This window comes from Lissotriton vulgaris, chromosome 3_1 (assembly GCF_964263255.1).
Source record: "Lissotriton vulgaris chromosome 3_1, aLisVul1.2, whole genome shotgun sequence".
In the NCBI taxonomy this organism is placed as follows: domain Eukaryota; kingdom Metazoa; phylum Chordata; class Amphibia; order Caudata; family Salamandridae; genus Lissotriton; species Lissotriton vulgaris.
In genome coordinates, this window is record NC_141689.1 from 1,770,109,775 (window position 1) to 1,770,125,768 (window position 15,994).

A 15,994-nucleotide genomic window follows, 5' to 3' on the forward strand; every position below is an offset into this window, starting at 1 on the left:
AGGGTTAAACAGAAGAGTGCCCGGACCATAACACCAACAATGAAGTGATGCTTACTGGGCTGCTGCTCCACTGGCTATGGACCTGTCAACACTAAAGTTTTATGACTAGCTTATCGAAAGTGTATTATAGGCTATTAAGAGGGATTTTATAGCTGAGGATGTACGTCCCATTCCCATTGCATCCGGGTAATCAACCACTTACACCAAGCCATCAAAAACCATGCAAGAGAAGGCAAATAGTACTGCCACAGGTGAACACCACCCTTAATATACTGGTGTTTTATGAACATTGTTAACTGCATTGTTAACATGATACTGAGATCCCTTGCATGATCCCTGAAACCTACAATGAAGTAAGATGCTGTCCACGAGGAGAAAGGGTAAGAGCGAGAATTTTGTCCTATCTACTGATTTTTGTAATGACTTCAAGATGTATCTAATTACGTTTTACTTCAGCATGAATATTAGTCTTGATGCACAGCTACTGTCAAATGGGTCCCCTCATGCGATCAATAGGTTTGCTGAATGAGTAATGCTGGTTTCTCAGCCAGACAAATTGCCAATGTTAGGGGAGATCCTACAGGTTGAGAACCTGTTTGGAACACTCTATGCAGTCAGGGCAGATCTGCGAGGTTACGCTTTGGAAGAGCACTATAGCAGAGCAGAGATGGAAGCCTTAATAGCATGATTTATTATGGCTTCTGTACAATATTTTATAGTTGGCACAGTGAGGCAGTATACCATACAGGTGCTTGTGTGTATGCTGATGTGATTTCCTTTTGGTACACAGTTTTGCCCCGAAATCTCCATACAGCCGCACCCTAAGGTCATGCCCGAGGCATGGCCTTTAGGCATGCTCAGCTGAGTTTGAGTGCAGGATGGGCACTTTCGACCACGTTGTGAGACCAAAGGAAATGGCCTTTAGGCAGCAGTTTTTGGTTGTTTGCTTGCCAAGACTTTTGTGTTGTAATTCATTGAAAATCCAACTTTTAAGTGACCACGTAGTTGCCTTCTCTTCCCTCTCGACCAACCTGCATGTATGTACATTTGGAAGGTCAAACCTAGGTAGGCCTAGGTAGGCCGAGTTTTTGGAAACTCTCATGCAAAGTTGTCACATAGAGCCAAAGACCATTGATTTTTTAATACATGGAGCATGCACATATCCCTATGGAAATGTGTATGTATTATAAATTCCGTTTTTGGGACACTTCCATGAAATTCGTCATTAATCAATCTGCACAAAACTATGAGCATGTGCACATTTTTGCATGGCTTTCTATAGATTCACCACCAAGGCCAACATTATTATCAAATGTTTTTTGCCAATACAAAGTTCAATTCAACAATACCTACAGGGTCATTACCACAACTCTGTATAGTTTATATGTTGAAGAGTCAGTGAAATTTACAGTTGTTCTGACTGAGTTGATTAGTCAATAGGGAAAATCTAAATTTCATCTCTGATAATTTTGGTCCTGTTTGATTTATCTACATGAAACAGTACTTATGTACATACGTTTCACTATAAAATTTCATGAACTTACCACTGGAATATTTGGTCTCCACTGCAGTATAAACTAATATTCAGATTTGCACCAAGATATGAGGATAGAGCTTGAGTTTGGACTGAAATAAATGGATCATGTGGCATGGTGTAAATCGGCTCATTAGTTTTTGTGAAAGTTAAAATATGTGGTTATATCTAAGTGAAGCCTTAGTGTTCTTCTGGGTGCCATTATGGGCTCCATGCGTTGGGATCGGATTGGCAGAGAGACTCAGCAGGTGGCGCATCTGAACTAGTTCACATCCTGCAAGAAGCTGATTGGATGGGAAACGTTATGTTTTTTCAGCTCGCAAACGTATATTGCAGGAAACAAAGTGTGTGAAGCGGAACACAGTCCGTGAGTCGGGTGGTGGGGGTGTCAAGAAGAAACTTTAGAAGAGTAAAAAATATCTTCAAAGCAAAATGGAGGACCTGGGATTTGCAAGCTAGAACATGTAGTTCACAAATCAAATTGCATCAGAGCATGCCTAGTTTGTGAAGCGAGTCTCAGTTCCTGAACTGACTGGTAGGTTAAATAAAGGATTTGTTGAGGGTGTGGACAAAGGAGACTGAGAGAGCAGAAAGAGGGAGGACTGCTGTGGTCCTCGGTTTCTGGGGCTGGGGTACTCTGGAGTGGCGTATTTGAAAGTGGAGGATTCTCATTTTCCTGCCTCCCTACTCTACTCAGTGATTTTCAAGACCTTTCTCATTCAGCCACGGATGTTAGGTCGCATTGTGTATTAGAATGGAATAATACTCTTTCCAAGGATTCTTTGCATTTTAATCTGCTTGTACTTTCTTCACTATCATCAGGCTACTAGTAATGGCTTTCCGATACCCCATGGGCGCTCTTGCTGCATATGCCCAATCCTCCTCAGCTGTGCCCATTGTCTTTGTCTCCGAATACTCACTTCATGGTTTTTCACACCACCACCTAGTGGACTACCACTTAGTGGTAGGTTTTGCCATTCTTCATATGTTCGGAAACTTTATGAAGAGAGCTGCTATGGCCTTTTTCTTTATATATTTGCTCTCCAGAATTCCCAAACCCGCTTATGTATCGGCCCAGTAGTGGCATCAATTGCTGCCCTGTATCTAGCCCTTCCAGTTGCGTTGGTACCTGGCCTCATTTCAGCCCATATCCTGCACTAATGCCTACCTCTTCATTCCATGCTCCATGTCCTTCACTGTGGATTCTGCTTCTGGCTACCATTGTGAGCCTCTGCCTTAATGGGTTAATTCAAAAACATGAAATGATGACTCAGATCTTGATAAGATGCTATCTGTTACATCACAAGTCAGCACTTCACTATTTATCTTTGCAAAATGTCATTGTCTGGTTCGTTATATAATGCTTAGATCTAGAGTGACGTGCTCTGCCAAACATGTTCTTTTATTTTGAATTAATCTAAAATTCCACACCCATCTCTCATGCCATAATGACATGTTTTGAGCTTTCAATTTATGACAGGATTTGTTAGTCATTACCTTGTGTCTTTACACTGTGAGGTGATCTGCTGGGACATGCAAAAGCCTACTTTTGAAAAAAAGCCTCTCTTCTCCATGAGATAGCGTTAGTCTTTCTACTAGTTCTATGCCTCCTTCCCGGTAACCGCACTTCTGTGTCACAACACTTTCTACCTTTTTACCTGTTGTCAAATGAACTTCAGTCCTCAAGAAACCCTCTTCTTTGACTGGTTACCTTCATGTTGACACAGAGCGTTTCCTGAAGGGGTAGTCCCTGTTTCTCATTTTCAGTTGCCTGAGGGTAGGATTCCTTTGGGGTTCTTCTCTAAAGTGTGAACGGGCATCAGCTAAGGGCTAGAGAGCTTCTTGGGGTTTGCTTTCTACTGTGGATAACTGGCGTATTCTTTGCTTTGCAGCTTTCAGTTGTGCAGACCTTTGTGTTTCAAAGGCCTTCTTTGTGACCATTACTCAATAGGTGGTTGAAAGGAGATGAACAGGGGTTGTTCTGATGATGTCTGAGCCATACATAAATCGTAGAGGCGAGTGTGATCTTTTTTCTGGGATGGAGGTTTGTTTATAGATTGGCATCAAGAAAATTGGCTTCCCCCTTTCTTACCATTAACACCTTCCGTGCGTCCCCGATTTCCTCAGTGTGCTGGACATTCCTTAACTGGGTGCGGTCGTAACCGTGACTGATGACGTAATGGTTCCATCACCAGCATCGAAGGGGTTAATAAAAGACGAAGATTGGGAAGGCCCTGCACACTCTGTGTCATGAGAGCCTTATGACGTCTCCCTTCCATAAAAGTATATTCATTGTTTGTTGTTAAATTAAATTACTTAGTTGTTCCTCTCAAACCATCTGCCATAGGATGATCATCCTAGGCAGAGTGGAAAGGGTTCCTCTTTTATGAAGCTTGGCTGGTTCTCCCAGAGCAACAGAGCATTGTTAGTTGTAGTTTCCCTCCTGGGAAACTAGGTCCTTTGTCAAGGAAGTTCAGTGTGAGGTCTAATTGTAATATAGCTGTTAAATCTATTTGTAGCAATACTCTGGTGTAGGTATCCTATTTCATGTTCAGTATGGTATTATCGCATGTGAAGACTTGGCTTAAACTTGTTTCATTCCAATGGTGTAAAGACTGGAACAAGGAAGTTTTACAAGGGGGTTGGGCCCAATCAATTACTAATAACTGCATTACTTCAAGTACAGGTTTTCCTAAGTCCTACCGTCCCCCCAGATTCTTGTTTCTCATGCTTGTGATTACACAATATTGGTGCTCCACAGATGTGAATTTATGGAAAGGTGGCTTAGAACAAGTGGAAAGACTGGCACTACAGAGTATAGGAAGAAGAGATTTTCTTTCGGGATCTTAGTGATTCAGGGTGACTGCTTCATTGTGTTAAGGAGTAATGAAGATTAATGCTGGTAAGTAAATAGGCCATTAATTCATACTGTTGCCTACTCTAGTAAAATATATATTGTAAAGTAGTAACCCCTACTTGGGAACCTGGAATCATTGCAAATGCAACACTGCATCTGATTCCAAGATGTAATACCTTGCTGAATGAAACAGGATTGCAAATTGTAAGGTATACAATTAAAATCACTGCCATTGGCATTTGTCTTTATTATCTTTCTAATTTTATTTCGTTCACTAACTAAGATATTGGTATGTCTGTTGCTTCTACTCCTATTTTGTAGCAGGTTGTGTTGGGGTGTTGCACCTCACATCGGAATTACTACTCATTAAGGGGTCTATTACGATTGCGGTTTTTCCGCATCCTCCGGGCCGGCGGATGCCACCGCCGGCCCGGAGGATGCGGAAAAACCGCAGCGGACCCACCAAAGACCCACCACCACATTAGGATGGCTGGTGGGTTCTGGTTTCCGTCCGCAGCTTTTCCGCCGCGGTTGGCTTACAACCACAGCGGAAAAGCTCTAATATGGTGACGGTGTCTCTCAGACACCGTCAGCCATATTAGGATGGGCTGTTAAAAATGCTTTTCCACAGCAGGTTTTCCGCTGTGGAAAAGCATGTGTAACTTCACTGCGGGGGCCCGTTGCGGGCCCCCTGGGTGAAGGGGGTGTGGGGGATGCACATGTAGGGTACCTATGGTACCCCCCTGCATTTGTATGCAGAAATCGGCAGGCACCGCACGGTGCCTGCCGCTTTCTGCATTCAAATGCAAAGTATGCATTTTTACCATTGCGGCGGATGCAGCTTGAAGCCGCACCCGCCGCAATGGTAAAAATAGAGGATGTGACCGCCAGGGTGGCGGTCACATCCTAATTGCACAGGAGGGAACTCCGCCGGCCATGCTGAGGTTCCCTCCTATTCTATGGTGGCGGACGGACTCAGGTCCGTCCGCCATCATAATCGGCCCCTAAGGGTGCAACTGTGGAGTAGCAAGCAGTGACAAAGGTAGAGTCCATGCAATATTGTATTTGGAGTCTGCTTATAAAATTAGGCGCCATCAATTATGAAAATTTGTGGAAGCATTTACTTTGTATCATTAACACATTTGAAAACATAAAGTCGTGTTTCTTTTTAAAGTGAGAAAACATTACTGCTTGTTTCTAAAACAGAAATGGTGATCTGCATGTAGAGGAAAACTGTTACCGGCTGGCTCATAAAGCTTTAGTCACAGTAAGGTTGCCAGCAGCGTGCACTGTAGGTCTTTCTACACAGTGACTAGGTGTACAACCTCCACCACTGCGCGTACTAAATTCCTTCATGCCAGTAGTCTAACAATCTCAGGTTATTCACCAAAGTATGACTATTTGTGTTGATGCTAAAGAAAAAGACACGTAGAATGATATGTGAATGTGCACAGAGGTTAATGCAAAGGTGTGATAAAAGCTATACAAGCATTTTTGTACCGAACATCCAGACCAAGCTCTTTTCTTGATTTGAGCACCAGGGAAGACCTACAGTTTAAGCAGGCCATCCAGTGTAGAGAAAAGCAGTTCTCCTTGCCAGCAGTCTAGAACATTTGCTTTTTTTATGATAGCAGCTGGGGTTTTGAGACGTACTGTGACATCAGTCACTTCATGACTCCTTTAACATCACAAACCTTGATTTGTTATAAATACATAGAAATGTCTGTTTTGAATGAAGCAACAGCAGACTTACTGTTTCAAGAATCTAGCCAGCAAAACCTTCAAAAATGATCATGCTCAGAAGAACATAAAACACAAATGTCCACTTCAGTTTTGTAGCTTTGACCTACATTGAACTTCGGCGGTAATATATTCATCGTGAAAGGGTCTATCTTTATGGCGTGAAATAATGTTTTCATATATGTTCATTTCCTTTTAGGAGACACAGCAGTCAGGGAAGTGCTTGAGGAGACTGGCATAACGTCGGAGTTTAAGTCCATCTTGAGTGTAAGGCAGCAGCACAATCACCCAGGAGCCTTTGGGAAGTCTGATATGTACATCATCTGTCGGCTGGCACCTCTGTCGTATCGCATTAACTTCTGCTCACGTGAATGCCTCAAGTGCGAATGGATGGACCTTGTCAAACTTGCCACAACTACCCATACCACTCCAATCACCAGCAGAGTCGCTAAGTTGCTGCTGTACGGGTATAGACAAGGGTTCGATAAGATTGATCTAACGATGAAAGAGTATCCAGCAGTTTACTCAGGCATGGTTTACAAACTCTATCACAGGGAACTGCCAGACAATTTGGGAAACTCTTCTGAATCAAAGTGAACTTCATCTTTATTATTTATTAATCGGTTGAAACAAGTGCCTCATTTTTACTCTAGATTTCCAATATCCGCAAACAGAAGGCAGCTAATGGCCTTTCACTAGACTAATTTGAAATACAAAAAACATGAATCCAGCCAGAGCTACAATGCTCATGAAGACCTGTCCATTTTCTTGTTAATTCAATTTCCTTTCCACATCTTTCATGGGACTTGTATGACTACTCATTGAATATTTGCCTAACACTTATAACTTTTTTATTTTTTGCTTTTTTAACCCCTGAATTATCACTTACATAAATTGTGGCAGGAACTACACTATTGTAAGCTTCTTCTCTTAAATGTTGGCATTTCCGTATGTATGTATTCTTGTATTTATGCACAACCCTAAAATTTATAAGTACCATGAAACTAATTAATGCAGGACAGAAATCATTGTTCCGCATACCAAAGTGAAAAACATGTGGATCTCAGTTAAAGTGAACATTTTGTTGAATCGTCCGAAATGTATTGTCGGGCAGGTAGAATGAATTTCAATAACATATAGTGAGGGTATATATATTTGATCGTTGTTTCTACTTCAGGAAAATCTTCATTACACTATATTTAAAGGTAAAAATGGGCCTTCAATAACAAATAGTGAGGGTATATATATTTGATCGTTGTTTCAACTTCAGGAAAATCTTCCCTACACTATTTTAATAGGTAAAAATGGGCCATTAAAATCAGCTCTTGGCCGACATGGGTAGAAAAAGGATTGCTTTCTGTCCTGCTCCGGTTTTTGATCCATTTTTGTATTGTCCAGTTCGTTTCAGCGCCACATACCAATCTGAATATTTCCGTGATCGGTACGTGTTATAGTTGTTGGACTCTAGTCGCTCGAAAAAGAAGCATTCATCGGTTATCCATTTCTGCAAAGAAAATAAAATTAGGTTAGCACTCTTGGATACAGCATCTGTAGCACAAAAAAACATCTCTTTGTGAGTATAAACCAGGAGTGCTATAAGATGCTAAACTGTGTTTCCGTAGATCAAACCTATGAAATCCTAACAGAAGTAGAGATTGCCAGTGGCTAATCAGTCGTCCACGGAAGCTGGGCAAACATAAGATACAAATAATAACAGAGGTGTAAAAAACTGGATTGTTGCTGAAATGGTCAATCTTAACTGTAAAACAGATCGTAAGGAAATAAACTAAAAGATACATTGAGACACACCACTTGAACTCCAGAAATAAATCATCATTTGCAAAAATAAGATGCTGTGAAGTGAAATAGTAGTTATGTAAAAACCTAATGCATGCTTGTTTTTCACTTGTGTAGTTGCAGTAATGTCACAAACACACAGGCAAGGAATATGGTTCTTAAAGTCCCATTAGAGTAGGAGGAAGAAGAAGGAGGATTTCGGATCACATGCTTATCTCACTGGTCCATTCTTGCTAAACAAATTATGTCAGCTCAGAACAGGGCTGGATGGGGAATGAAAAGCAGCCCATGTAAAAATGTTAAGGTTAGTCCTGCTTCCTTCCTCCCCTTGTTTTTCTTCTATCCAACCTCTTTCTCTGACATTTATGGTAGCTTGCGTGTGTGAGAGGCACTGCTGGTGAGTTGTGCTCTTGATCAGCCAGCCATCCAGGTAAGGGAACACATGGATGCCCGTGTGCTTGAGGGGTACCACCACTGTTAAACATTTTGTAACCACTTTAGAGGAGGTGATGACCCTGAAAAGCAAAACCTTGAACTGATGTTTGTCACTTACCACATACCGGAGGTAATGATTTTGAGCTAATTGGGATGTGGAAGTAGGCATCTTTGAGATCGAGGGCAGTAATAAAGTCGCCTTGTTATAGTAGAGTTATGACATCCTGTAGAGTGACAATGTGGAAATGTTCTGATAGGATTTATTCGTTGAGGAGACTGAGGTCTAGGGTAGGCTGGAGGGACACATTTTTCTTTGGTATGAGAAAGCAGACAGAGTTTACCCCTTGAAGCTGTGATGGTACTGGCTCTTTGGTGCCCTTGAGTAGAAGTGTCTACCTCTTCCAGAAGCCTGCCATCGGGGATGAACCCTTGGAATCGACCCCAAAAAGGTGTTGTTTGGTCACGGGGAAGGAGGAGCAAGTCTTTGCTTGGCAGAGGCAGTTCCTTTGGGGGAATTTCCGTTACCTCTACCTTCGGAGTTGTTGCCTTTGTATGAGCCTTGGAATTAACACATTCTGGAGGGTTGTTGAGGCTGCTGATGTTGGAAAGAGATGCAAGCATCTGAGGAAGAGGCTATGGAGCCACCTTGGTTGGCTGGATGCTGAAAGGACCAACAAGGGAGGGTGTTTGGAGGGTGCACATGGCCTTGGTGGTCTCAGTGTTCTTCTTTAATTTCTCCAGCATCTGATTAACCTGCAGCTAGAAGTGGTGCACCCACTTAAAGAACAGATTGAGGAGATGCTATTGAACGTCTGACTTGAAGCCAGAGACACGGAGCCAGGCATGCCTTCGGATGAGGACCCTGGAATTAATGCCAGGAGCCGCAGTGTCTGCAGCATCTAGGGCACAGGAAAATGTGGTATTCAAGATGAGTTTGCCTTCAGAGACTAACTCTTGCCCCGTTTGCGGCACTCATCTAGGAGGAGTTCCTCCATTTCATCCTAGTGAGCCCTGTAATACCTGGAAAGTAATCAAACTGAAATAGCAATGTGCCAGAGATTGACAGATTGCGTAGTGTTGTGTTTGCCAGCAGCATCAGTCTTTTTGACTTGTCTTATCCAGTCCTGTTGCATGACCGGTGTCCTGTGCATGCGCCCATTTGTGGGAAGTATGGACTACCAAAGAGTAAGGGGGAGTGGCCATGGCATCTGTAGTGTGTGCTCGGTGGCGACCATGGCCAAGAGGCAATGTTGGACTAGAAGCCTGTTGGGCTTCGAGGCTGGATTACTGGCTTATTGAAGGTAGGTGTTCGGAGTGCGAGCTGTGCCGTGGAGGAAGGGAAGCAGAACTAACCACCTGGGTGGAAGTCCTCAATTTCCAGGTTGGAACCAGTCGCTGGGTTCTGGCGAGTAGGCCTCTTTCTCTGCACCTCACTGTTCCGGCTTGGGCTTGGCCTCAAGGTCCTTGGCGGCACAAATGTTTGGAGTGTCGTCACCACTTTTCCACAACATTTTAAGACATCTAGCCGACAATACCAAGGAAGCTTCTTCGAGCTGAAGGAGCAGCAGGTGTCGAAGGAGCCCTCGTCAGGCTCTGTAGAGAGGCAGAGGTTGCAGACCTAGTGGAGATCAGCCCAGGGGTATTTGGTACTACACCGAGGACCGTAGCAGAATGGCGTCCATTCCATCAAAGACGAGATATGCTTGCCATGGAGAAACAATGGGGCAGGCTTCAAAGGGCAAGGCCCACATGGTGGTGTCGAAGTCATCCCAATCCCCGACCGATCAAGTGGACGCATGTTGAGTGAGAAAGGGTGACCCGAGAGAATGTTACCAATTGAAGAGAGAGAAACCGAGAAAGCTCTAAAAGACCACTGCATTGATGTCCATCCGGAGTTAGGTAACACATGCCTGAAACCGATGGAGGAAAGAAAATGATCTAACAATGGAGCTGATGCCTATGCTTGTTACCAGCAATAAGAGGAGTTACTACACCTCATGACTCGATAATACTTCTTCGAAGAAAATCAACTTGCACACATCCTGGCCCAACATTAGATGGCAGCAGTATGCACAGTATGTGTGTCAACAACCATACATGTATTAAACTTGAAGTTTAGACTCAAACTATTTGTAATTTAAAACCCTCTTCAATGGTAAAGTCTGATTTTTAGTCACAATTCTGAAAATGACACTTTTAGAAAGTTAGCCTTTCCTTGTCCTGACCATTTGGTGCATGCTGCCTGTGTTCTTGGTCACATGACTGTGAACATCTTGTTAGAGACCAAGGGGGACTAGATGTTGGCAGGATGGGCCATTCTGCCACAAAGGTTGGGGCGGAGTTGTTCCCTACTCCACTTAAATTTCAAAGGGCTGCCTCCAGCACACACACAGATGAATTTGGCACCAGCCTTTTGCCACCCTAGACTACTTGGATCCTTGACAGGGGAAGGAGGAACTTTCCAGAACCAGATGTGGGGACTGTATAGGGAGTCCCCCCCCCCCCCCCCCCACTTCAAACACTGGCACCAGATATAAATATTGGACCTCTTGAATCACTCATCAGATCACTTATGGATCTGTGGAAGACTCAGAAGAAGGACTGCGCCGCTACTTTGCTGCTCGAAGGACTGTCTTGCTTTCCTGCTCTTGATAGGAATGTCCTGCTTTTTGAGGAAGGAATCCTGGACCTGCTCTTTGAACCCGAGACCACCAGAGTGACTCCAAGTGCTAGCTGGCTGGCCTCCTGTTCTAACCAACAGGGACACAACAAGCTGCAGAGGCCTCCCTGCAACTGCCCAGCTGGCCTGTAGCAGCTGGACCTGCCTGAGCTCTGCTGGCCTCTGCTAGAGTGAGTCCCTGATCCCCAACAGGTTCCTCCCCAGGTCCTGGACCCTTGACTGGCATCAGAGTACATTCCTCTGCCAAGAAAGGGATAATTCCTGATGTTTTGGGGTCTTCATGACTGCAAGTATATTCCAAGGCTCTGCCGCCCACGACAATCGCCAATACGAAGATCGGGTGAACTTGACTCTTTGCGCTACAATGACCGCCAGCGATGAAGGGCAACACAAGATCTGCACTTCACAATACAGCAACCACAGCCCCTGTTGATCACTAAATTGTCATCTTACCAGATATTGGTGCTATAGTGAGGACTGTCTGCAATGCCTGGCCTGCTTCTCGCGCTACAGTGACAATCTGTGCTCTCCCTGCTCGTCGCTGCCTCCTCCACCGCAAACTGGACTCTTTACGCTGGACATTGATAAGGTGACTTTTTTAGCTGGGCTAACCTGGACCTTGTATCTGACCAGTATTCCATCGCTGACAGTCTGAACGTGTGACTTTTCCCCAGTCTATCACGACCAGATGACAGCGAATGGCGCTTTTAGGCACTATACTACTTAAAAGTTAGAAATTGCTCTCTCTGATTCTACTGGTTCTATTTTTGTCATTCTGTATCATTGTATTTATTAAAGTTCACCCTATTTTTCTAAATTGGTGTTGGATTTTTCTTGTGGTGTGTTTTCACTTTATTACTGTGGGTGTGCTGCATAAATACGTTCCATCCCCATAGCAACTATATCAACCCGGAAGCTCGGCTCGCCCTTGCGAACTCGAGCTTTCCAGTCAGCGAGATTAATTCCACACCGGATCTCCTGTGATTACTCCGTGATTCACCGCCTAGAGCCTGACTCTCACGTTGTCAACATCATAATTGATAGATTCAATTCTCACGTCGGTTCGTCCGACTGGCCGACTGCCTTTGAGCTTTGAACGTCGATGGCGTTCTGCACCTAACTGATTGGTTGTTTGCCCCGGTTTCACGTCCTGATGAAGACCCTACTGCAAGGATAGTACTAATACCTGCGTATAACAAAGGGTCGAAACGTCGACAACCTCATGCTTTTGCACGTCAACTTCACGCCCGAATGTGTCATTAATTGATTATTGTCAAGTATGCTTTACTTCAATAACGGACTAACATGTCATATGTTTTGTACATAAATGTGTAACTTTGTCAACGAGAGGCTCCACATTAGTTGATTGTACTGTTATTCCCAATTACTTTTTCTGCTTCACCTTATCCTCACACGATCACACTTCCCCACCCCCTCTTCCCTTTCTTGGGGCACTGCCTTAATTATATATTCAATGTTCCAACGTTTGTAAAATTCAACTTGCTTTCCCACTGTGAATAAAACAGTGTGGTTGATTCATCATCTGTGTTATTAACTACTTTATTTGTGTTTTAATCCTTGTCCTATGTAACTGGGACCCCCTCCTCTAAATACTTATGCATAAATACGTAACACATAACCGCGAAGTTAAGCCTGACTGCTTTTGTGCCAAGCTACCAGAGGGTTAAGCACATGTTAATTTAGTGACCTATGTGGTTCACCCTGACCAGGATTGTGGCTGTTGCTTCAGAAGCTTTTTCACCCCCTCAACCTGTGGCCCAATTTTCCACACACAGCATACATAAATTAAGGCTGTTTTGACAGTCTTTCTAGGTGGATCGGTAGACTCTGCCTTAGTGTTGTTATGTGAAGAAGAAGTAGCCAATTTATGATGAATTCATATGTTTTTCCTAAGTTAACAGTCACAGAGTTTTATCAGGCACCAGTAGTCTGCTTTAAATGGTAGAGTAGAGTTGCAGAGTGGTAGCAGGAAATGTTGGATGAGAGTCAATTGAAGAGGTATATATCTGCGTTATAACCACAGCCATGAAAAGTAATGCGGGTCTGGTTACACTTTGCATATTTCAGACTCCGTATTTGATGCACATATTCAAGTGTTGAATACCTGCAAGTTTGAAAAATCTTGCATGTCTTGTTGTAATGTGATGTCCATCACAATCCACTGTATTGGCTGTTCGTTCTTTATTTCAAGGTCTTCATGGAATATATAAACAAGCATTGCCAAAGCAATTAGGTCTTGCCTTTGGGGCCTATTTGCTTGTCATGTCCGTGCATTTTGGTGATGCTGCACAGCATTCAAAAAAGCATTGCCTGATGGTTGCTCAGTGGGCAGTGATATGTCCCCACTTGAATGTCATAAAGAATACATCAATATTCTAGCCCCTCACCTCCTTAACCCCTTCCCTGCACCGCGAATTCCGCCACAGCGAGGGGAGGGATAGGGGGTGAGCACGGCGCTTCCGTGCTCATGACGGAACCACACGTCATGAGCCACTGGTGGCGTGTGCTCATGACGGCGTGGTTCTGTCATGACATCACCCGCTCATCAATTCGCCGCACAGGCGGGGAATCAGTGCCACGTGGGCGGAGCGGCCACAGCATGACTGAACCACGCTGTCATGAGCACACACCGCCCATGGCTCATGACGACGTGGTTCCGTCATGAGCACGGAAGCGCCACGCAAGGGCTTAAGTTATATGAAGAGTCACTAAATAAAAATATTCTCAAAAACATTCCTCCACCAACATTTCGAGAAGTTATAGCAATCACACTGCTTAAGCATGGTAAACCTCCTCAGTGCTGTGATCTCTACAGACCCCACTCCCTAATCAATGTAGAAACCAAAATATTTGCCAAAATGATGTCGAACGGTCTACTTTCTCTTCCTACCTTCCAGGATTGGTTGTCTTAAACAGTGGTGCTAGAACAATTTTTACAATGAGGGTGCTGCCATAATAGTTACATTACTGAAGCAGGGATTGTGAAAAATCCAAGCATCACACAAATAACAAGTGTAGCAAATGTATTCAGTAGGAGAGTGGTAAGGGTGTGGCATGTAGCTGGTGATGCATTTTGGAGCACACTTGTGCTATATTGCTACATTACTAAACATTGTCTGGTGGCACACTCTTATTTATAGACACCACATTTTGCATTGAAATGGCCACTAGATTTGCCCAGCCATATGGTTTTACTGCTAAAACTATATAGTGCCCAAACAATATTGTATTGAAAACCAGGTTTCAGTGAATATTTCATTTGTGCAACACCAAGTGTATTTATTTGTTTGATTCTATTAAAATGTTTGCTTCGATCACACATCGAATTATATAGGAATGCCATTATTTGTACTTTCCTAACTGCTGATATAGGCTGAAATATTTGTAGAGTTGATTTACTTGTATTAAAGTTTTTAGTTTGTTGTGTTAGAAAAAATGATATCCTACAGCCTTTGCTTTTACACTCACTGTATCCAGCAAGATTATTGCATAGTTTACTATACAAAATCCTGTAACTTTGCAGTAAGAGAAAGAAAAGTAAACACAAACCTCCCTTTCAAAACAATAAGCAGCAATTTGTCAGTAGACATAGCCTGACATTCGACCTCTGTGTTTGAAGGCACAGCAAATGTGACAAGATAAAATCAAAATGTAAAGATATCTTTATAGCTTATTATCTTCTGAATGCTAGCATGGTTATTTTGGGGGACTGTACCCCCCCCTACACCCGTAACTCCAGTGCCTATGGTCACTGACCAGTGTGGCTACATCCCTGGTAGGTCATCCTTTCACAATATTTGAAGGCGGTCTGCGATCACGCATCAAATTAATCCTGAGACTCCTGCAGCAGCTGTGTTTTTGGATGCAGCCAAAGCGTTTGATTCACTAGAGTGGCCAATCCTATTCATCATTCTTAATAGAATGGGACTGAGGAATCAACTAAAATATATGTATCTATTCAGACCCAATCGCTAAGGTTAGGGTAAATTCAATAATGTGACGTCAGAAGCCATTGTGACTGCTAGGGGTACCTGTTAAGAGTGTGCCCTGTTTCTGTTATTATTTGCTCTGGCGATTGAAGCACTTGTATCCTTCACGGATATCACCAGGATAGAGGACTGTGCTTTGGCAAAGGCCAGATACTGCTCACCTGCATGTGAACACAATTTTATTATTTGTCAAAACCCAAGAAATCTGTGTTATGGGAGATTAAGCAATTCAAGGACAAATCTGGACTCACAATTAATTGGTCAATACCCATAATGATGCCCCTAACACAAATATCCGCAGCCCTAGGACTAGACTATTCTCTCACATGGCAAGTAATGCCAGTGCGCTACCTCAGTATCCAATACCACTGGGGCATGTACTATGTAGGTAGAGAAAATTACAGAATAGCCCTTGATACAATAATAGAATGGATTGATATATGGATAAAACTGACATTGTTGCTAGTTGGCAGGATATTGCTGACAAAAAATGGTGATCTTGCCAGGCCTGCTTTACTTTTTCCAATACATCCCTATACACCTCATTCGAAGATTTTTTGACAAACTCAGAGTGCCATGACCAAACTGGTACAGCATGTATATCATGGGTACTATATAGGGTATAACTTGCATAAGAAGATTGGAAAAGCCCTTTCCTATCCTGTACCCTTAAAATCTGTCCTCACTACCAAGGCAAAAAAACTTCACAGTGAAATAAACACAACAGCAAGCACGAACAGGGCATGACCCATACTAGTGAAACTAGGTGCTGTTGAGATAATGTATTCTCCTGCCTGAGAATACCCATCTAATGAACAAGTTACTTACCTTCGGTAATGATATATCTGTAAGAAACATAGGTTAGTTATTGATTCCTTACCTTAGAATATCCCCTAGGCGTCAGACTGAATCAGGAAAGTTTTCGTCAGCAGTACCCCTGG

At 43.2% G+C, this 15,994-nt stretch overlaps 2 protein-coding genes across 2 annotated transcripts in view; one reads left to right on the top strand and one right to left on the bottom strand.

Moving 5' to 3' along the window:
• The window catches only part of NUDT6 (nudix hydrolase 6), a 144,431-nt gene extending 137,394 nt beyond the window's left edge, over positions 1–7,037 (top strand). The window contains exon 5 of the mRNA XM_086962191.1: positions 6,331–7,037. Coding sequence (XP_086818317.1) covers positions 6,331–6,728 — 398 coding nt within the window. The 3' untranslated portion in view covers positions 6,729–7,037. The remainder of the gene's footprint in view (positions 1–6,330) is intronic.
• Positions 7,000–15,994, bottom strand: part of FGF2 (fibroblast growth factor 2) — a 407,026-nt gene continuing 398,031 nt past the window's right edge. The window contains exon 3 of the mRNA XM_086962190.1: positions 7,000–7,635. Coding sequence (XP_086818316.1) covers positions 7,450–7,635 — 186 coding nt within the window. The 3' untranslated portion in view covers positions 7,000–7,449. The remainder of the gene's footprint in view (positions 7,636–15,994) is intronic.